Source organism: Anser cygnoides, chromosome 1 (assembly GCF_040182565.1).
Source record: "Anser cygnoides isolate HZ-2024a breed goose chromosome 1, Taihu_goose_T2T_genome, whole genome shotgun sequence".
Classification (NCBI taxonomy): Eukaryota; Metazoa; Chordata; class Aves; order Anseriformes; family Anatidae; genus Anser; species Anser cygnoides.
In genome coordinates, this window is record NC_089873.1 from 208,241,618 (window position 1) to 208,265,007 (window position 23,390).

General features: G+C 45.3%; 1 protein-coding gene across 19 annotated transcripts in view; it reads left to right on the top strand.

Moving 5' to 3' along the window:
- TENM4 (teneurin transmembrane protein 4) overlaps window positions 1-22,295 on the top strand; it is a 1,678,763-nt gene extending 1,656,468 nt beyond the window's left edge. For all 19 annotated transcript variants that reach the window (XM_066989940.1, XM_066989945.1, XM_066989941.1 and 16 more), the window contains 3 exons: window positions 775-2,389; window positions 6,926-7,068; window positions 15,474-22,295. In XM_066989940.1, the coding sequence (XP_066846041.1) occupies window positions 775-2,389; window positions 6,926-7,068; window positions 15,474-16,232 (2,517 nt within the window). In that variant the 3' untranslated portion in view covers window positions 16,233-22,295. The remainder of the gene's footprint in view (window positions 1-774; window positions 2,390-6,925; window positions 7,069-15,473) is intronic.
- The last annotated feature ends 1,095 nt before the right edge of the window (window positions 22,296-23,390 follow it).

Here is a 23,390-nt window from a genome sequence, read left to right on the forward strand (position 1 = left end):
AGTAGCCCATTCCTGGTTCATAGGAAATACATGTAATAAAAAGCCAGACTGTTGTAAACACTTTGCACTGCAGTTTTCACTGTGTAGGTTGGCATGGGACTTAATTTCTATTACCATTCGTTGTTACACTAACTCAGTGTCCCAGAGGTCCACTTCTTGCATCCCTGGGGCTGATATTTTTATTTATAAGTTTTGTATAGAGCCTACAATAGCTTAAGGGAACTGCAGTAAATGGCTTTTAAAATGCAAAAAGTATTGACTTGCACCTTGCACTATACAATCTGTGTGGATTGTCAGTTATATGCAAAAAAACACCGACAATGAATACACACGTGGGCAGAAGTTTCTAAGGCAGAAACAGATGACACATAGACACACCGAGTTAATTGGGCATTGGACAGCTTCAGGAGGGTATTTTTCCAAGAATTGCTTTGGTCTTTCTATCAGCTTTATTTAGTTAGTTTGTAGAAGCTATTGACAAGGAGAATTTGGGTAGAGACAGCTACACGGTATCGATCCGAACAACTGAGCATTCTAAACTTAGACCTTCACTGCGCTAACTGCTTCTTCCTCTGACTTGCTCCTGCTTGGGGATGCTTGATGGGCCATGCAGCTGCATGCTGCCATTATTTCATCCTGTGGGTGCAGACTTATCTCACTTGTCGTATTATTATTTTTTTTTGATTGGAAAATTTTGCAGGTTTTTTTTAGAGTTAAGAATGATTTTGCCTGAAAACCAGGATTAAAACGTATTCTTTTCTCCTCCCCACCTAGTCCATGGTGCTGCTCCTTCACAGCCAGAGGCAGTACATCTTTGAGTTTGATAAGAATGACCGGTTGTCATCTGTGACCATGCCCAACGTTGCCCGGCAGACTTTAGAAACCATCCGTTCCATCGGCTACTACAGGAACATCTACCGGCCCCCAGAAGGCAACGCCTCAGTAATTCAGGATTTCACAGAGGATGAGCAGCTGCTCCACACTTTGTACCTGGGGACAGGGAGACGTGTCATCTACAAGTATGGAAAGTTGTCCAAGTTGGCGGAGATGCTCTACGACACCACAAAGATCAGTTTCACCTATGATGAAACTGCTGGCATGCTGAAGACGATAAACTTGCAGAATGAAGGGTTCACATGTACAATCAGGTACAGACAGATAGGGCCCCTCATTGATCGACAGATTTTCCGCTTCACCGAGGAAGGCATGGTGAATGCACGCTTTGACTATAATTATGACAACAGTTTTCGGGTGACCAGCATGCAAGCAGTCATCAACGAGACACCTTTACCCATCGATCTCTACAGGTACGATGACGTGTCAGGCAAAACCGAGCAATTTGGTAAATTCGGAGTCATTTACTACGACATCAACCAGATTATCACCACCGCTGTCATGACTCACACTAAACATTTCGATGCCTATGGCAGGATGAAGGAGGTCCAGTACGAGATATTTCGGTCGCTCATGTACTGGATGACCGTACAGTATGACAACATGGGGAGAGTTGTTAAGAAAGAGTTGAAGGTTGGCCCTTATGCAAACACAACCAGGTACTCCTATGAGTATGATGCTGACGGTCAGCTGCAGACAGTGTCTATCAATGACAAACCACTCTGGCGTTACAGCTATGACCTAAATGGAAACCTCCATTTGTTGAGTCCGGGGAATAGCGCCCGCCTTACCCCACTCAGGTACGACCTCAGGGATAGAATTACTAGACTGGGGGATGTGCAGTACAAAATGGACGAAGATGGCTTCCTGAAGCAAAGAGGCAATGATATTTTTGAATACAATTCAGCTGGCCTGCTCATCAAAGCCTACAACAAAGCTAGTGGGTGGACTGTGAAATACCGCTACGATGGCCTAGGAAGGAGAGTTTCTAGCAAAACCAGCCATGGCCATCACTTGCAGTTCTTCTACGCAGACCTGACCAACCCAACCAAGGTCACCCATCTGTACAACCACTCGAGCTCAGAGATCACTTCCCTCTATTATGACCTCCAAGGCCACCTCTTTGCAATGGAGCTCAGCAGCGGCGATGAATTCTACATAGCCTGCGATAACATCGGCACTCCTCTGGCTGTCTTCAGTGGGACCGGCTTAATGATTAAGCAGATACTGTACACAGCATATGGGGAGATCTATATGGACACCAATCCCAACTTCCAGATCATCATCGGCTACCACGGAGGACTGTACGACCCCCTCACAAAGCTTATCCACATGGGACGGAGAGACTACGATGTGCTGGCAGGTCGATGGACGAGTCCGGACCATGATATGTGGAAGCACCTGAGTAGCAATAACATAATGCCTTTCAACCTGTATATGTTCAAAAACAACAACCCCATTAGCAACTCTCAGGATATCAAATGTTATATGACAGGTAAGGCATTTAAATTGGTTAATATATTCACAAACTGGTGTCTAGCTTGCCATCAGTGAATAGGATCCTCTCAGTACCCTTGTCACCACGGGGGTTTCCAGTGTTCAGTACAATGGACACAAGCTTTTCTTTGCCAGTTGACCCCTATGTCAGAGAGTGGTCGAGGACATGTTTAATTCATTAGTGTAGACTGAGATTCTAATTCCCAAGCTTGTTTCCTTTTCACTTTCTTGGTATTTAAACTCTTTACGTTGCTTCCAGTTGTTTGTTTCCTCGGATATCCCAAGTTTAGCTACCAATTAATGTCCTGATATCCTTTCTCTTTGTGGTGGGGCAGTTCTGTTTACACAGTTTTGCCCAGAGATTTATTTGCAACTAAACAAATGACATGCAGATTTGTTTTAGCAGAATGGCAGCAGCAACTTAAACCTTTTATCATCGTCAGCCATTTCAGAGCACACAACAGTAACGATGTAGTTCAGAGTTAATCTGCCCAACAGAATTAACAGTTTCTATTAAATGTCAATAAAAAGCCAGTGCTTTAGACTTAAAGGCCAGGTTTTAAGGCATACGTCCCCCACATCTTGACATAACCTCTGAACTGCTTCCCCAAAGACTTCATAAAATGACATTTACATGATCTCTGTGTATGTTTTTTATACAGAAAATCATTCTGGAGGTTAAATGTCCATCCTATACTCATACTTTGTGCAACACTGGTAGTAACATTTTAGAGTACTGTTCTGTTGGGACTTTTTTTCATATAATTATCATTGCAAAACCAGGTGACAGTCACAAATCAAATGTGCATACTTCTTAAAGAGATACAAATAATTTTTAAATCTGCTGCATCTATCACAACTTTCCCATATGCAACAACAGTATTTGCATTCCCCTAAATTACAAGAGTGGCTTAATAGCAAAAAAAAAAAAAAGTTATGAAATGAAAATCCTGTATTGTTTCATTCAGGTTGTTTTTCCAGCCATTAGGGTTCATGCTTTCAGATTCTCCTGCAATAATCATAAGGATTAGATTGTATTTTTTCAGATGAAAAGCTGTTTTGTCCAGAGCTGGGAAGATGATGCCATGAGGAAAGTAAACTATGCCAAAAGATGCAGACTAAGACTCTGTGTGTTGGCCTGACTCTGATAATTAAAGCTGGCAGGGAATATTTTGAGATAACTTTTCCTATCAGAAAATGCTCATTTGTCAAAATGGAATTTGTTTGTGGGAGAGAGAGCGTTGAGCTTGAGAGATTTCTCAGCAGAAATGTTGCAAACAGCTCTCAAAATCATCTAAATGACAAATTCCAAAATAATCTGAAAGAAAAAAATCCTTTTTCAGTTTCAACCCTTTCAAATTAATTATAAACTAGTTATAGAAGACTGGAAAAGAAAAATTAACAAGTCAAAATCAAAATGAAAGATCTTAATATGAAGTTGTTGTCTCGAAGTGGTTTAGTGTTTGAACAGTCACTTCGTGACATATTAACAGATTTTTATTTTTCTGCTCAAGTTCAGACAGGACAGAATTTCAAATGCTGTCTTGGATCAAGCAAACACTTTCCCACCCAGCTTTGATGATAACATCAAGACGCCCAAATCTGATACTTTTATATTTTATATGCACCAAATAACTTTTTCCATCATCTTAAAAATTCAATTTTTAGTCTTAAAAGAATGCAGAACCCAAGTTCGTGTTTTAAGTTTCTGCTTTCTCACTTCCACCCTGTGCGTGGAAGAAACAAATCACGATATGGGATAAGTGTCATGATACTTGGCTGCTGCTCTGCCATTCCTTCCTGCTGAAGCTTTCAGGCTTTTCATAGACAGGGTGGGTGATGAGAGTGTCCTTGTCATCACGACCACATCTGCCCAGATTTTGGCACAGGGAACCACTCTGTCCCTCCCTCCCCACCCCAGCACCCACTGTCCTTAGGGGAGCTCAGCGCCCGGGACACAGGTGAGCAACATTTTGGTCTCCAAATATCAGGTTTCTGAGCTTGTGGGTACAAATTGGAGGCACGCGGAGGGGAGATCAGGAGGAGCATGTATTTATGTTTTGAGAGGCCCATTGTTAAACATGAGTGTTTTAGCGATTGTACACTTCATGGCACAGAGCTCTGCTGCCAGCTTCAGCAATCCTGATGGATTGAACTGACATTTCCATTACATGTGTCTGCTTTAAGCACTCTTTTTCTTTGCCCTCAAATGAATTTACTGTGAAATGTGTTGGCAGGGTTACTGTAGCTGAAAAAAACCTCTGTGATGTGGAATGTACTTTTCTGTCAAAAAAGTTGTCACTGCCTCTTGGCAAATTAATATTTTCCCCTCTGTTTTCTCAGCTCCACACCTTCCTCCTATGGTGGGTTTTGGGGTGTGGGTTTTCTGTTGTTGTTGTGCTGGGTATTCCAACACCTCTTCCCAAAAAGAACAAACTCCTGTTTGCAAATGTTTTGAAAGTCAGTTTTCTGAGAAATACCAAAAAGAAAAACCTGTCTTGAATCTCTCCAGACATGTTACATATTTTTCTGCTGTTCAGAATCCCTGCTCTCTATCCTTTTTAACATTTGTGAAGTGCTCGGAAAATGATTCCTGCACCAATGCCGACCTTCACAGTTTTACTTTGTACTCCTGGCCACCTGGTCCACAATATGGACATCAAAGGTCCTCGTTTCACATGAGAGGGGTTTGGAAGCAGGCTGGCTTAGCGCTAAGCAAAGAGATAATCAAACGAGAATGAGAAACGATTAATTTCCTTCCCTCCCCCCCCAACCTCTCTGTTTCAAAGACACTCCAGAAACAATCTGTACATTGAGTGAACAGAAGTGTTTTTATTACAGAAACCCTCCTCCTTCCACATGGATTGTTGCAAGGGCTTTTTGGACATCTGCCCAATCTCAACATTTTGGCCTGCAAGAAAACAAGCATCAGATAGTGTGTTTGTTTGGCTCCCGGTGCTCCAGTCATCTGGAAGTGCCTTTCTTGCCATTTGCATCTGTAATTTCTCTTCTGACCAGCTCTTCAGAATGTTCATTCAGGCCCATAGGGGACAAATAAAAAAATATTCAAAGATGCACATTTGATTCTTTAAATTGATCCTGTTTTCGGACTGTTTCAGCAGGGTTTATTCAGCTTAGCAAAATGAAAAACGAGCCCTTTGCACATCCAGCTTCAAACAGAGCAATCACCATCCCAGTTACGCACAAAACACGTAAGACCCCTGGGAGCTGATATTAGTTAAACTTTACCTTCATATCTTCCTTTTTCTTGCAATTGCTGTTTGTGTGCCAAATGCACACCATATTGCTTGGGGACTGGAGCAGGTGTGTCCTTCTCTAGAGTCCAGCGAAGGCAAACAAGGTGAGATCATCAAATGTTCTGAAGTTAAAGGGGGGAAGCGATGCTGATCCCAAGCAGATCTAGGAGTTAGCCAGCCACATCATTATTTCCTCCAGCAGGAGAACACCTAGCTACTATTCCTAATAGCTCTGCAATTTGCAAATTAGGGAAGATTTTGTAGTCTTATGTCAAAGGAATACAGGAACATTCCCCCGGTTTAATCCTCAACATCCCAAATGCCTTGGTTTTCCATCGTGTCCACTTTAGTGCCAATGATCCCTCTTTTACATAAGACAGTGGTTTATGGCTTGTAGCCAGCAGTTTTCTCACCATCCAAGGATTTCTTCTAAGGGGTTTATGAAAAGTGCCTGAGCAAAGTGGCATTGTATCCCTGTAGGTAGCCTGGCTGGCTGGCTGTTGTGTTATGGGATGGAAAAGAATCCAGCAGCGTGGATGTGGTGTCACAACCTGAGAACAGTTTGTGGCCCCTTTTATTAAGCCCTTTCAAATAACCTGGTCAGGTAGTGGTGTGGTAGCTGATTTCACGTGTCACTGTACAAGATGCCATGACTTTACACTGGTGTAATACTCAAACTACATGTTCTTAAAAATGACAAGGAAATGCCATGGAAAAAGCAAAGGATGCATCCAGAGCCTCTTCCTTGAGCATCTGCACCAGAACTGTGCTGTTCATCCTGGATGTCCTGGTATTCTGGCTCACTGCAAAGCTTTGAGAGGCCTCAGGAAGAGCAGTATTGTGGCTGAGATATTCAGAGCTGACTGCAGGGCTGGAAAACGCTTCCAGTTAAGCTGCAGCATCTCAATCTCTCTTAGCATATCTTTGCTCCTGTGCTTTTCGTCTGTCACTTTAGAGCAGTGTCTCGTGGCTGCTGATGTAGAACAGCCATGGAGTTGGCTTTAATTTGAGCCATTTGGTCACTGCCAAAGTTTCAGAGCTGGGAAAATGCAGAATTGGACTGTGCTTGGAGGTGGAAAGTCATTGACTTGCCCAGCCTTGGCACACAGTTTTTCAAGGGCCATTAAGATTTGTTCTCTTCACATAGAGTAGAGAGCAATCGTTGTGGCCAGACTGCTAAAGTGCCAGGCACTGTAGGGTCCTCATCTGTGCCATTCACCTAGGCAACCCTGCCTGAGAGATCAGATAATCTGATTTATGCTTCTCTTCCTTTCCAGATGTCAACAGTTGGCTGCTCACCTTTGGGTTCCAGCTACACAACGTCATCCCCGGATACCCCAAGCCAGACATGGATGCCATGGAGCCATCCTATGAGCTTATCCACACGCAGATGAAAACCCAGGAATGGGACAATAGCAAGGTGATTCATGCAACTACATACCGTATTTCATACCCTTATCGGCAAAGTATTCAGTTGGGATCTTTGTAAAAAAACCTCTATCAGCCTGTTCTTCCAGATGTGCTGGGAGGTTAAGAGCGAGTCGACCCAAGGCAGCTTGTCTCTCCCCATTACAGTAATGAAATCTCACCGAATAATCACATCGTAAATTCTTTACTGCCACTGTGTTTATTCCTGTGATACTTTCTGGTAGTCTCTCAGTGAGATGGAACATTACTGGTTTTTTGTCAAACAAGAGAGAACTACCACATACTGCAGACAGAGGTCCTGGCCTTTGCACCAAGGATTCTTGGAGGCAAAAGAAAGTAAACCTTGATACAGAATCATTTTCTACAGATTTTTTATTTTTAATTTTTTAATTTATTCAGTCTAGTTTAAAATACTTTTTAAAAGAAAAGTCCCAGCACTTCTTCTGCATTACATGGGTTTCCCCAGAAAGAAGTTTTAGCTGGTAGTTAACTTTCATTTTACCTGAGGGGTTTTAATCCCAAACCACTGTGTCCTGCTTTTAAACACAGGCCTGCATCGCAAGCCATTTTGACAGATGCTAGCACAAAATTCAATGATAAAATTGGCAAGAAAAAGCTTTTACACTCCAATCATTTCTCCGTCTCTTCCTGTTGGGAATTATTCAGCTGAAAGGTGGAGGCAGCACTGTTAAAGGTTAGCACACTGGGTCAGGGTCTGAGAGCCCTGGGTTACTCCCAGCCCTACTGCTTATCAGTTGTATGACCTTGAAAACAGACATTTCCCTCTCAGGATACTCTTTCCTCTCCTAGCCTGATTTTATTCTGGGTTTGTTTTCTCTCTTCAGTCTGAATCCTCTTTAGGATATAGATTCCTGCTTGCTATTGCTGTGTATTCAAATACTGCGGAGCTGTGAGGCACCAGTTTGTTTGGGGAGATCAGGATGTGCTCTTAACACTTCTGCTAATAAAATGATAATGGTAGCAAGTGGAAATGATCCCAGCTGCCTTCCTAGGCTCTTTATCTAAGCCTTTACTGAAATCTCACTGTCCTGCAGTGGATTCTTGAGGTCCTGTACACAAATTATTAAACTAGGAGGTAAAATACAGTGTCACATTTCCCCAGCCCCAAAGTATCACTCAGAGGTATGAACAAGATACTGTGAATTAATTACATAGTCATGTGTCAGCCCTGCCTCGGTACTGAGCCTCGTAGTTGCAGGGAAGACAAGCTAAAATGTACCAGCTTCGACTTCAACAAGAGAGATTTAAATTAAGACATATCACTTTACAATAGAAGCAGACGGAAAGAACGATGCCTTTTGCTACCATGGCTGCGTTGATGCTTGAAAACCATTACGCCACAGTAACTCAGTTGTGTTTTGGAGCTCAGACACTTCTCTTTTGTTTCTCTCTTCCTCGGATTAAACAATAAAATGCTACCAGAGATGATTTCTGTAATGAGAAATAATAGCCTCAGGATTCTTCCCCCGCTTTGATGTGATACAGTCTCCCCAGGCAAAGCTGTACAGGAGAAGGCAAACAGGGAAGGCTCATTCAGAGACGGCACAAAGATTGTCTCTAAATTATTATGTACAGTAGATGATAACACTCCGAGAACTGCAACAGAGATTAGTGTTAATAATAATAATAATAATAATAATAATAATGTTATTATTACATCATTTCAGTGTTTTTATAAAGCTTATTGAATAGCCAAATAATTTAATTGGCGGCTTGAGATGAAGTCTGACACTTGTTTATACGGGAGCTGGAAATAAAACCAAGGAGCCCTCCCTTCCAGCCACCCATTTTAGGTGAATCTGCCTGAATGAGCAAAGTCTCCTTGTCCCCTTCAGGTTTGTAAACCGAGAAGCTGCAGTGAGGTCTGTGCAGGGACCTGCTTGGTAAATAAGGGCTTTATGCAGCTATCGTGCTTCCAGATGAGTCACTTTACAATCACAATGTTGAAAGTGGAATTTAACCATTGCAGGTTGTTTCATTTTCTTCCCCTGTGTTATGACAGCAACAAAACAGGAGCATTTTTATTTTAGTCTACAGTTGCAGGATCATGCTGTGATAGCAAGTAGCTCTCAAATGCTGTAGAGCAGGGTTCCCTTCCTTTCTGTCACACCCAGAATAATGTAGACATGTATTTGCATAAACTAAATTCATTCGCATTTTATACGTGAACATACAATCCATTTTCTCCTAAACCTGTCCATGCACTGAACACTGATTTTTCACACGCAGTTCTCTTTGTTCCCAGCCCTTCCAGCCACACACACACACTCCCAGACAGGATTCAGCCCTCTGTCTTACCGGTTCTACCCGTATCTGTTGATGAAGCATGTGGAATAAAACACAAAGTTTTGAAAACCTCCCAAAACAAATGACAAAATTAAACAAAGTTAAATGGAAGTTCGGGAAATATTTTTGTTTAATGAGATTGATCAAACTGTGGAGTGCCCTTCCAGAGCATTTGGAAGAAACTGCAGATCTTTTATCATTTAAAAGTAGCCTGGACAAGGCACCAGACAATGCCCATTCTGTTTGAAATCCGGGGATATTCACTGCATGATGTACCACAGCTTTCTCATCTCTGCCTCTTCCGATCCCTGGTTTCTCTGGGTCACATAGCCCCTTGTAATAGACCAAAGGAAATTTGAGTTACTCCACTAGCTCCACTGATCAAAGCCGTGGCGCAGCAGATTGAGTCAGTTCTTTTATCGGAGAGGAATGAATAACAGGAGCACAACAGCAAAGCAACTAACTCCTCAGAAATGGCTGCATCATATCTTTTCGGAGTGCATAACCAGAGGGGCCTGGCATCTCCTTCCAAAACACTGTCGGTACTTGCCTTGCAGGGCTGGAAGATGGGAGAGATAATTCTGGCTGTGGGCATCCACCAGCTCAGAAACAGCCAGCATGTCATAAACTTTGCACTAACCCCCTGCAGCTCCGGAGTGACATTTATAATCCAATACTCTGTTGTGTGGCACTTCTTCCCCCCCTCCCCTGCGTCCACGAGGCTGTCACTAAATTATTTGTTGAACAAGTTCAGTGTTATTGGCCACCAGGGGACTCCGGGTGACCTCTGGCATATTGTGGAGCTGCTGCACCTGAATCCAATTTCTCCTTTTTTTTTTTATTTTTCCCTTTTTCCCCCCTTTCCCCTTTGTCTTACTGAACTGTCAGGTAATTGCCAGAGCCAGAACAACTCTATTTGCAGGAAGGGATGTTTTGGAATCAGTGCTTCTATCGTTAGCTACATCATGTCATTAACTACGTGTCTCTCCGTCCCATGAGAAAACGTCCCATGGACATTCCTCCCCTTCTTAGGGTTTGCTCTTGCCAATGCTCATCACTCAGGGAGAGCATCCTCACTTTGGGGGTGCTTCGTCCCGAGCGTGGGCCATCACGCTGTCCATGTGCCTGTCCATCAGCCACCAGCTATGTTTTGTGAACCTTTTGGCCAGTTTTCACTTGATCTGATGTTGGAAAGAGCTGAAGTCTCCAAGACACTAAGCTCCTGAAGCATTTTGAAAACAGAAGAGCAGGAAAAGGAGGCAAATCCTTTTATTTCCCCACAGATGGAAATCTGCATGATGAGCTCAACCTAGCTATTCCCCCGGAGCTGCGTGCACAGGCGGGATGGAGGAAAGACCTGTCCTCCAAACCCAAGAGTTATCAAGGTGGGATGGAGGAAAGACCTCTCCTCCAAACCCGAGAGTCAGTAAGGTGGGATGGAGGAGAGACCTGTCCTCCAAACCCAAGAGTTAGGTGGGATGGAGGAGAGACAAGGTGGGGTGTCCCCCCAGCCACCCTCCACCGGGTGACCTAGGTCTTGGGTAGACCTTGGGAGCTACATCCTGAGGGGTTCACCACGAGAGAGTTAGGGCATCCATAGGAGGGAGTTAACAGTGGAGGATTTTGAAGGCAGGGAAGTCGTAGCTCAGGCCAAGCATTTTGGAAGAAGTGGTTTTCCACGTTGTAACCCATATGGTAGTCGGAGAAACACCTATCTGTGTGTAACGGCAGGGGATGTAGAGAAACTTGGAAACGTACTCATGTATTTCACATCTTGGATCCTTGATGGGAAATTAAAGCTTTCAGTCTCACACTGGAAGGCGGTATTTAAAAACAACAGATGATAGTATCTGGCGATGGTATTTCAAATCCTCGAGAGGTGCAGGCAAAATGCAAGAGGCTATTCAGAGAGCTCTGTAATGTGCCGTTCTCTTGAGCTCTGTGCAGCAGGAAAGAAATGATGAAGGTCGTTCTCTTCTCTCCAATGGGTTGTTACTAGATAAAGTGAAATGTCACCTAAGGACATCTGATTAAAAGAGTCTGTGAGGAAAAACAAACCCAGCCTATTTGTCACTCACATCTAAGAACAAATATTGAAATAAAATAACTATGAATTCCCTTCTTTCTTCCTTAATGCTGGTTTTATAGATACCTTCCTTTACAGTTGCTAAAAGCGGTGGCATTTTTTAGAGAATACTATACACCACTGCAGCCTTGGATGGAAATTTTCTGTTTGTCTTCCTTGCCAGTTCATTAAAATGAGTTCTAAGATGAAACAGAAATGGTAATTGCAAAGTCAGGGATACACTGCCTCTTTGAACTGTGTGTAATGTTTGCCTCCCCCCCGAAAATTCACAGCAGAGCATACAAAGCTAGCTGTGCCCTGGTTTGCCTGAATTTGGTGTGTTTTTTTCCTGCTGTTGGATGGGTTTGTTTTTCTTTTTTTAAAAAATGCTGTTCCCAAATATCATTTTGTTTTATCAAAGAAATGCACTCAAAAAGTCATTTCAAAGTGATTGCGGGCTCATTTTCAAGATAACAGAGTTATTTGCAGATAACAGAGTTTAGTTATTATAATAGTTAAGAGATGTTCGGTATTACAGCATTGCATGTCTTCTCCTACTACAAAACAAAAGATGGGGAGATGTTATGATAAAAAAAAGGCCTTTATCTAGAAGGCCTGTAACCAGTCCCCAGTGAAAGACCCTTTGGGTGTGATTTTGTTCTAGATGGAGACACCTAAATTTAGGCCTCTGCCTGTGAATTTGGTGTCCAGCAGGGCACAAATCACCCAGAGCTTTTGTTACTCACTGCTCCATGACGAAGCTGCAGGCACTCTGGGGCATCTCAGATCACACTAGGCATCAATGTATGGGTTTATGGGCAACTGAATCAGTCCCGAAGCCAACACTGAAGTGTGAGAAGCAGGTGCACAGAAGGCTGGGACATCCATAGATTGACTGGTACTGCCCAGTTACTTCATCAGCAAAGTCCTGTCTGAGTGTCCTTAGGCAGAAAGTGACAGTGCCATTGCTGTTAGCTCATGTGTAATCCATTAAACCTCCAAGTCGTGCCAGTAGAGGGGTGGGTGCTGCTTATTTTCCTTCTAAATGAAATCCAGATGACAGTGGAGCTGTGGAAATTGTATGACTTCATATAATGTCGTGAAGGCAGCATGTTATTAGATAAAGGAAAGGTCATGTATTCTATTATTGGGTAATAAATTGTAAAAAAAGACTTTAAATTTTTGGTTTACCTTTTGTAGTGGACAATTGCTGATCTAAATTCAAATTTATTGGGAATTTGACCATAAAGCTGAAAATCAAAAAACTTGACCTCAGGCCAGAGGGTCCCACCTTGACAGAGCTTGTGGAGCTTGATGAAGGTAGATCATGTCAGAGCTGTTGCCTGTTGTACCTATCACAGCATGTGCCAAACAGGTTACAGTCCTTCCTGAATTAATGGCAAACTCAAGGACATCATCCATTAAACGTCACTTACAGCTGTTGTCAGCAGTAGACTCCCGACCAACATTTTAGAGTAACAACATAGAATCATAGAATAGAATCACAGAATCATTAGGGTTGGAAAAGACCTCCAAGATCATCTGGTCCAACCATCCCCCTACCACCACTGTCACCCACCAAACCCTGTCCCCAAGCACCACGTCCAACCTTTCCTTGAACACCCCCAGGGACAGGGACTCCACCACCTCCCTGGGCAACCCGTCCCAATGCCTGACCGCTCTTGCTGAGAAGAAATGTCTCCTCATTTCTAACCTGAACCTCCCCTGGTGCTACTTGAGGCCATTCGGAGAGAGCAGTTGGAGGGGTCTGAAGCCAAACCAGGAGCTGAAAATAAATTTATGTAATTTTAATTAATTAAAATTAACCAGTGTGGATGATAAGAGGTCCAGTGCAAGACCTCACTGCCCAGGCTTCTCTCATTTAGCAGCATAAACACAGTATTATGGACTATGTCCTTCTGGCCCAAACCATGCCTGGTGCTGTCCAACTTATCCAAGGTGATATTGAGTAGCTGCTGCGATTAATTAATTCTAGGGATCCCTGACCACTTAACTTCTGGTAAATATAGCGATGTATATATAGAGATGGTGACAGATAAATGACCACAGGACACAGAAATGTGGTGCAGAAGACCTGATTTACATTCCTGAGTGAAGGATCTTGCGCTAAATGGTGATTCAGTGTGAGTAATGAGAAAGAACTTTTCCTGTTGCTTATAAAAGTTACTGAGCAAGATGGAAGAGCAATGTGGCATGCTCAGGTAGTGGGGAAGGACCACCTGGAGTCAAACTATAGGAGATGCACCTGAGAGGAATGCATCCCCATTTAAACACCTCTTAAGATGAAATACCTAACGAAGGGTGTGTGATACGCACTTATGCAGAACTGTAAGAGTTTCATGGAGTCTAGAAACCTAATTGCTCCCTGTCCATCATCGGTGACATCTTCATTAGTTACGTCCATCTTTTCCATAATTAAAGCCCTTGTTCAGCTGGTGGGGGAGCTATCAGACTGTTAATTAGATCGCTGTCTAGGCTGTATGTGAGATCCCCCACAGGCAGCACGGGGAGAACCAGAAAGAGCTCCTATGGCTGCTCCAGCTACTATGCTAGCAACCAAAAGGGGGAGGGAAGGGGGCTTCTGCAGCTTTCTTGGCACTTTGAATAAAAGTAAGTCTTGGGTCTTAGGTATTTCGATGTTGATTAAACCCAAAACTTGCCCTTAAACTTGTGTACCTCCATTCTTTTATAGTTTTCTCCTTTATAGAGCAAAACTGCTCATAACCACTGAGCAAGTCACAGTGCAGAATCCTTTATTTTGTTTCTCTAATGGTTTGAAACCCTTCCTTGGAAATGGCTACCAGGGAAGCAAGGGTTCATTTCCCTTCCCTCACCATAAGTCGTAGTAAAAAGGTCAATGCTGAAATGTCTGCATTGTCTGAAATGTCTTCTTACAGCCAGGGAAGGATGTGAGCCTTTAGCTTGTGGACTGTTTAAGGCAATCTCCTTCATGGATGTTAAATTTCCTCAAAATAATTGGAGTGCTGCAAACTTTTCTTTGTAGCCTATTTTTAATCCTGGATGTCATTACTTTATTGAACTCAGCCGTTGGCAGTGCCAGGAGAGTTTTGTCATAGCATCCTCTTGCTTTTGTGAAATTTGAGCAAATAATTGTTCGTGAGCAAGGGTTTGTAAGAAGATTGCGCTGCCATGAATTGATGAGAGCATTTCCAAAGACATTTTGCAGTAATGATGAGCTGCTGACTCGCTGTGTGCTTGCTCCATTATACGCTAACAGCAAAAGTGACTTTGTATTGTACCTGACTACAAATGATCCAGGCTGTTGTCTCTCTGCAGTTTTTCTTCAATATAAGCTAAAACTCGAACATCAGGTATGGCTGGCCCTAGCTCAGGGAGCCTGGCACGTTGTAGAGGGTCTGCAGGGAATAGGATTTGGATTTAGGGCCCTCACTGAGTCTTGAACAGCCTGCTTTGACCAGGCTGAAATGGGATTTAGAGGGGGTGTAACTACTCCGAGGGTCGTACCTGCGATGCAGGCCTTTTGAAGGTGGCCCAAAGAGTTACAAGGTGAAGTTAAAATAGAGGGAACTGTTACAAATACTTTCATACTTTGTCACAGAAACCTCAAAGCATTTTATAAAGCATAACAGCCACCAGAGTCTCTGTGAATGATTTCTTATTTGCAGAGAAAAAATACTGAAGCACAAAATAATAGCTTGGACAGGTGGGAGAGCCCAAACGAGACCCCCACACTACTAAAGCAAAAACTCCTTTTCTCCCTCTACCTCTTTCTATCTGTAAGTGTAAATACAGTTCTATTTATTGAAACGATGAGTATGAGGGGGAATAACCTGGCATGTGTCTCTCCCACTAAAAAGAATTAAAAATCTGAAGAAAGTTGATGAGGAAAAAAACAAACAAACAAAAAAAACCATGGAGCTCCTCATTAGATTGATGCTGGTCTCCAGCATGCAAAATAATGCCTTTGGGTCATGAGGCTTCTCTTTCTAACACATCTTTTTCTTCTTTCTCTCCATCCTCAGTCAATTTTGGGGGTCCAATGTGAAGTGCAGAAGCAGCTGAAGGCCTTTGTCACCCTTGAGCGCTTCGAACGGATCTACAGCTCCAGCATCGCTGGGTGCCGGCACGTCAAGAAGAACAAGAACTTTGCCTCCGGAGGCTCCATCTTTGGCAAAGGCGTCAAGTTCGCCATGAAAGACGGGCGCGTGGCCACCGACATTATCAGTGTGGCCAACGAGGATGGGCGGAGGATCGCAGCCATCCTGAACAACGCCCATTACCTGGAGAACTTGCACTTCACCATCGATGGGGTGGACACGCACTATTTCATCAAGCAAGGGCCGTCGGAGGGCGACCTGTCCATCTTGGGCCTCAGCGGCGGGCGGAGGACCCTGGAGAACGGCGTGAACGTCACGGTGTCCCAGATCAACACAGTGCTGAGTGGAAGGACTAGACGTTACACGGACATCCAGCTCCAGTATGGCGCGCTGTGCCTGAACACTCGCTACGGGACCACCTTGGACGAGGAGAAGGCCCGCGTCCTGGAGCTGGCCCGCCAGCGCGCCGTCGCCCAAGCTTGGGCCCGAGAACAGCAGAGACTGCGGGATGGGGAGGAGGGTATTCGCTCGTGGACAGAAGGGGAGAAGCAACAAGTGCTAAACACAGGCCGGGTACAGGGCTACGACGGCTATTTTGTGATCTCAGTGGAGCAGTACCCAGAACTCTCAGACAGCGCCAACAACATCCACTTCATGAGACAGAGCGAGATGGGCAGAAGGTGACAGAGAGGGTCCATACGGTGACTTCTTGCCAAAGACAGCTACTCTTTTGTGGCCACTTACCTGACTGTGTTGTACTCAATCCTTTTTCTAAACTGAACAAGGTGGGGGGGAGGAAAATAGAAAGAGAAGGAATAATACGGTTGCACTGTAACTCATGCAACATACTTTTTTTCCCCTTTAATTTGGCCTTCACACGTTTTTTGCAATGAACAGAAGGTATATTTTGCCGTAGTGTGATCACAGTGACATTTACTGTCTCTTGTCCTTTTTTTTTTTCCCCTTTGTGAGGAATTTGAAGTGGGGAGTCGTCAACGTACGTCCGTAGGTGTGAAGTGCGAAATGGGTGTCTGTGCTAACTTGTGTCATCCTAACCCTTTCTGGTTTGGGGCAGGGACAGATAGCCTTCCACCCAAAAAATGGGGAGCCCACGGCGTGCCGGAGAGCTCTTCCTGGGAAGAAAGGAAAAGGAAGACGACACTGATTCCTTAACGCCGAAAGCGACCGACCGTCCGAATCATGTGCCTCAAAAGAGACCTTACAAGTAGTTTTCACGTTTCACTTGGGACTTAAAGTGTTTTTTGGGGGCTCCTGCTGAGCAGAAGTAGATTATAGAGGCAAAGGAGCTGATTATATTAACTTGCAAGATGATTCTCTTCCTTCCTGAACTGGAATAAAAAAAGAAAAAAAATCAGTCTTTTTTCATTATGAGAGTAGATACTTTTTGTTTGTTTTTGTGTGTGCGCGCAAATCCTGGTTTTAGTTAAAACCTAGCAAAAGCCAAGAAAGGGACTCCTGCTCTATTGAGAAAAGCTAAAATAAATTCTCTCATACGTAGAGCTGTTCTATAGGTGGATTTAATGCACCCATGTTGTACATTTGCTAATGGCATAACTTCATTAAATGTATAGTGTTTCAGTACACAAGGCTACGTGTTTAACAGTCCACTGTGCTGTATCTGATAAAACCAGTTAATTTTTAGGAAGCTGATTTGAATTTAAAAGTAGTTATAGTATCCCAGTGACATACCACTGAAAATTAGAGCAAGCCAAACCCTGCTTTTCCTGATTCTGGAGCTTGTATTTATTGGCTGGGAAACACAGTTTTGAGTAGCATGCTGGCAAGTCATTTATGACTATGGCAGATAAATGTCTCTAGGGGACTTTGGCAGCAGGGATTTTAAAATGTTTAATAAGTAGCAACAGCTTGTGCGTGGTGGGACAAGAAGGAGAATATTGGAATCAACCCTCACACTGTTTCTTACACGAGCTTGAATTTAACGGAGAGCCCAGTTGACTGTTAGCAGTGAAGAAAGGGAAGCTTGGCTAGAAATGCCCACTACAGAGGGGACCAAGTGCTTTAATAAGAAACTGCTGACAGAGTTACATGGCATGCTAATGTAATTTGTATTCACATAACCTCTGTGCTCTGGAAGAGTCCTTGAAATTCAAGGGAACAAGGAGATGAGATGAGCAACCTCTTCCCTGCCTGAAGCAGCCCCGTGGTAGCAAGGGGCCGTTCCTGCAGGCAGAGGCATCACCCCGCTGGGGCTCCAGCTGGAGGTGGCCAGCCCTGGTCCCAAACAGACATCTCTATCACACTGACACATGCACGTATCCTGACTCTAAGAGCTCTCATCGTGTCTCTCTGAGAACATCTCAGTCCTGATTTATTTTTTTCCCCCCATCCACTTCACTTTATGCTGCCTGGTTCTGCAGAGAGATAACCCGAGACGTGCAAGTCCATGCCAAGGCTGTTTCTTCACTCGGCGCCCTACAACGCACCCATGTCCCCCGAGCCAGCCCACCACCACTGGCATCCTCCAACACATCCCAATATTCCTCTGCGGGCTCCAGCCCCCAGGATAAGGCATGTTGGGCACACATTCCTTGAGCAGCAAAATTTTGGCAGCCCCGGTGCTATTGCAGTTTCCCCATAGATGCCGGCTGCCAGCTCCGCCTGCCTTGCCTCTCTGTTCCCGGGCGCTTGCCTGGAGGAAGGTATGGGATGGAAATTCCCCCAGCAGACTGCTCCTCCTCCAGTTCCCAATCCTTCGGGCTGCAGGGCCATAATTTCAGCGGCTGCAGAGCCCCAGGGCTGACCCACCTTGGGGCCACCCACCGGTACAGCCCTGAATTCCTGGTGGTCCCTCCTGCTTGCGGCAAGGGTGACGTTGCTGCTGCTGTAACCAGCACTGTGCTCCCCACCACCCCTTGCAGCACGCAACCTTTAGTGCTTTGGCAGGCGTGAATCGCAGGCAGCTGGGCTGGAAAGGGCATCGGGCTCCGGCAGAGCCAGCTGGGAGGAGCTGCAGCGCCTGGGCCAGCTCGAGTCCTTGGCAAGGGAGCCTGCCAGGGATGGTGAAAAGGCCGTGGCATCACCGCCTGTGTCGCTGGTATCAAACTCCTGGCAAGCCTCGGTTGTCCTGAGGATGTGCTGGTGGGGACTGGGGCAGCGTTAGCCAAGCCAGCAGCTGCCACCTACTCGGAGGAGGCAGTGTCACCTTTCCAGGGCTACCCAGCTCCCCTCTTCCCCCTCCCTGGGGTACACCAAGAACAGATCCCCCCCTTCCAGCTCCTCGACTTGGCTGAAACAGCACAGGTGGACCAAAAAATAAAAATAAAATACGGGAAGCTGGGAGGAAAGGCGTAAACACGTGTTGAAGACCTGTGGCGTAGAGAGAGCTCGGCGTGCATCCCATCCCGCTGCTCCCGTCCAGGTGGCTCCGGCAAGAAGCAGCACTTCCATCCCCCATCCCCATCCGAGTGTCGCACCGCAAGGAGGAGCAGAGCAAGAGCAAACCACGCAGCCACAGAAAGAGATTCAAGCGTGAAACATTCCTGCTGGAACCCTGCCAGCCTGAGATGGCACCTCTACAGCCTTACAGACCCTTCAGGTTATTACACGAGCTGATGACTTGGAGGAGTTCTCCCATTTTTCAAGAGTCTCACGGTCCCTAGAGCCGGGAGCCATCCTGCTCCGCACCACGGTGAAAGCACCACGGGTTGCACCTCTCTGCATCCTCGAGCACCGGCAGGGTGCGATTGCCCACCAGCAACATGAAGGTCTTCTCCTGGACCTGTGCCCTGTGCAGAAACTGTGGACAGTATGTCAAAAATAAAAGGAAAAAAATATATATGTAAGAGTATATACATATATATCTGTGATGCTCTTTTCCTTATCAAAGCCTTTAACCAAAAAAAGGGACGGCCATCCAGCAATGGATACAGACCTGTCTGAAGATGTCTGCTACGTTTTCCAGACATGGTCCTGTGCACCCTGCTCTGGGTGGCCCTGTTTGAGCAGGGAGGTTGGACCAGATGACCTCCAGAGGTCCCTGCCAACCTCAACCCTTCCGTGATTCTGTGATTCTGTTCCTGAAACTTCAGCCTCTGTGAAAGCTTCACCCCTTCCACTTGACTTGGGTGGTGAAACTGGAAGCAAACATTTTCAGCCTTGAACCTCTGCATTTCCCTATCCGTTAATGGAAAGTCCTTTTTCTACGGGACCCTGGGTGCTTTCCCATGGAATTTAAGGGAGGAGGCTGAAGGCACAAAGAGCTCTGAGCCGTGCCCTGACAAGCAAGGGGCTGCTCTCAGCTGTCCCCAAGCATTCCCACTCAACTCCCGGCCCCGTAGCCCTTTCCCAGCCCTTGTGCAACCCTGATTGCCTCCCTGCAGGACCACATCGTGGCTTCCCGACCCTTCTTGCTTTGCCTGTGGGCAGCGGGACAGCAGATCCTCACTTCTGGAAGGCTGGGAGGTCCTGGGCACCAGTCCCACCGCGCTAACCCCATTTATCCCATCTCTGGATGTGCTTGTGGAAGCCACTCAAGTGCGTGACCATCGCTACGGAGAGTGCCACCGTGGCCTCGGGCACATTCATGGCTCAACTTCGAGGTCTTCTGGATTCCCCAAAGCGGCATCCCTTCAAAATGCAAAGGATCAGATTAAATTGCCTTGAACTCCCGGGCTTGTCTCCAGCTGGAAGAGTTGTGTGAAGGGTTAGGCCCAAGACTCACAGCTTGGAGGAGAAACTCCAGCATCCCTGACCGCTGGATCTCAGTGTGAGCAGTGGGTGAGGAGACAGCTCCAGCCCTCCGCAGCTGCTGCTGGGACCAAAACTTGCTTCATTTGAAGACACACCAGTGATGGTCTTCATCTGAAGACGCCCAAACACAAGCTGGTGCCATGGGGGCTACACATCTCAGGATCGTCCTGCGTGCTCAGCCCGAGCGGAGGGGACCAAAACTAATTTGGCATCACGAGAAACGCCCCGATGTTTGTTTCCTCCGAGCTCTTTGTTACATTTTTTATCCCTTTCTGCTGAAGATTGGAGCTTGGAAAAAATCATTGAGCGGCAGTGACCGGAGGGAACCACGCAGCTCATCATATCTGTGTCAGCACGGCTATTGATCAGAGCCACGACGAATCTGAACGATACCGGGCAAGAGCTGCCGAGACAAAGGTTGTTAAGAGCCCGGTGCTTGGTTCGGGTCTAAAAGCCACGGGTGATTGGGAGCCGGCTCCGAGACCCCCATCTGGCTGCGAGTTAGAAGCAGTGAGGGATTTCTGTAATATATCTGTAGTTGCTTTATTGAGCGTAGGGAACCGGGTGAGATTCTGCTCAGTCTATTATACAGGGAGTGTAACCAGAATAAATCAAAATTGTTTAAAAAAATAATAAAAAAAAAAAATCTAATAAAGTACTTTTTCAGCTGTGACTTGTAAGTGTCACCATGATAGATGGCAGCGCAATCCATTATGCAAAGACAAGGCTCTTAACATGAAATTTTAGAATTCAATTTTATGATTTACAGAGAGGGCCCCCCTCATATTTACAGCGCAGCAGTCTGTTTCGATTCAATCTCTGCGTAATTGAAACCAGGGCCACGGGTCTCGGTTACTCACCCAGCCGCTTTTCGAACGGGGAGGAGAAATAAGTGCCCGTGATGTTAATAACGGAGCTAAAAAGATTGTTTTGCTTGTTAAATCCTATTTGCTCTACCTACCCGTGCCGGCGGCGAAGGGCTGTGTGTCACCGCTGCCGGGGCCGGGGTTTGCTGGGCTGAACCTGGTGTCCTTCGTCCTGCAGCACCCCCATCGTGTGCTGGATGCTTTCGAGCATCTCTTTTTTCTTACAATCCCTCTTTTTATTACAATTACTAAATATGTGGATATGTGAATCCCCCGGTTACACCGAAGAATTTCCCTGTGTTTTGTAACAAGTAAAAGATTTTTATTTTTTATTTTTTTTCCTCATCTCTGCAGTACAGTTAAATAAAATTTCTTGCTACTGTTGAGCAAATTTCCAGCAGCCCCCACAGGGACAGGAACCCCCGAGTTGCTCCTGAGCATCGTGTGTCCTGGGGGCTGCTTCCCGCAGTGCTTTTCCACGCTGTGCTACCCGAAATGACCCACCAAAGGGAAACCTTCTGTGTCTCTTGCCTGCTTTCCTTTAATTAACGTAAAACTTTGTGTTCCTGACAGAGTATTACATGGCTCAACTGTTAACTCCCATGCTGAGGGTCAATGCTTTCTGGGCAGGGGAGCATTGAAAACCGCAAGTGAAAATTAACTAAAATATATATATACACACACATATATATATATTTTTTCTTTCCTCCGAGCTGAAAATGGTTCAAGCAAACAATAGAACTTTCCAAAAAAATTACAACTTTTGGGCAGTTCATGGATGTTGTTGAAATAACCAGTCAAAGAATCACACTTTTCTATTTTAAAAAAATGTTTATTTTGTGTGAGGACTTCTAATGCAGCTGCACCTGAGCAGAGGACTTTGTATTAAAGCTGCATCTACAAGCCTGGCACTGGAGACTCTTGTCATTACCCTGTGTAATAATTTTCCTGAAGTCTGGAACTAATTTTTTGAGAAATTTTTTTTTCTCAACACTTTGTGTTTCTAATACTGTATTCTTGACTGTGTAAATACAACCAGGCTGTAAATAAGTGCAGATGTAGATAACTTCTAGAAAAACAAAAAAAAGAACAGACAGAAGTGACCGTGTGTAGCCTTCGGTGACAAATAAAAGAATATTTTGTGTTTAAATAGCTTTTTATTATTATTAATGAAAATGTTGGATTTCTTTGTCTCACCTGCTTGCTCCTGACATGGGGTTGGAGCTGGAAAACCAGCCCCAAGGAGATGGACCTGGCACCAGAGCAGCCCAAATTGTTCCCCAGCTCCTCACCCACCTGGAGCCCTGGCACAGGCTGCCCAGAGAGGGGCTGGGGGCTCCTCCTTGGGGATCTCCAGCAGCCGCCTGGACGTGGGGCTGGGCCCCCTGCTCGGGGTGGCCCTGCTGGAGCAGGGCTGGCACCACAGGGACCCGCAGCTGCCCCACACCACCAGCCACTCGGGGGTCCTGTGAATTTACACCCTCGGGAGCATCCCCACCTGTGCATTGACCGCTGCTGCCCCCAGGGCTTTGCAGATCTGTGGGTTAAATCCTGGGATTTTGGGGCATCCGTGTGGCACCAGGAGAAGCCTCCATCCTAGCAGAATGCTCTGCTCGCCATTTCAGAAACCAAACCCATAAACACCTCTAAAATGTTTTGCTCTGAATAATTTTCTTCCTGTGGTAGAGATTATTTCTTCTCCCTGTCGATCAGGCATTGCAGGTACCAGCATCAGCCATTTCCTCAGCAGGACCAGGGAGGTTACAGGTGATCTTCTGTCTCACACACTTAATTCACAACATTTGTTGGGTCAAACTTGCAGAAAACCATTGCACAGCTCACAGAGCCTCTACTTCCCATCACCTGTAGACTGTGCGCCAGCATTTTGCATCTGATAACAGAGCATTTCAGTCTGGGGGAAGCTACATTGTGCACAAGAAAAACCAAATTATCACACCTCCCCCCCCTAAAAAAAATCAAGTTATCACTTTTGACATACTAAGAAAATGTCCAGCAGAGACATGCTTATCCAAAGGGAGAAGAAAAGCTACCACAGCACTCACCACATTGACCCATGGAAAAACCCTCATGCGATGCTGGAAGGTGGCAATACTCGAAACTGCCTGGTCCAGCCCCACCGGTGGCTTCTTCTGATGCTTCAGAGAAAACAGGGGAATAACCTCAGAAAATATGGCTAAATGCGTATGGAGGAAAATATTCTTGCCTTGGGAACAGCCTAATGGGA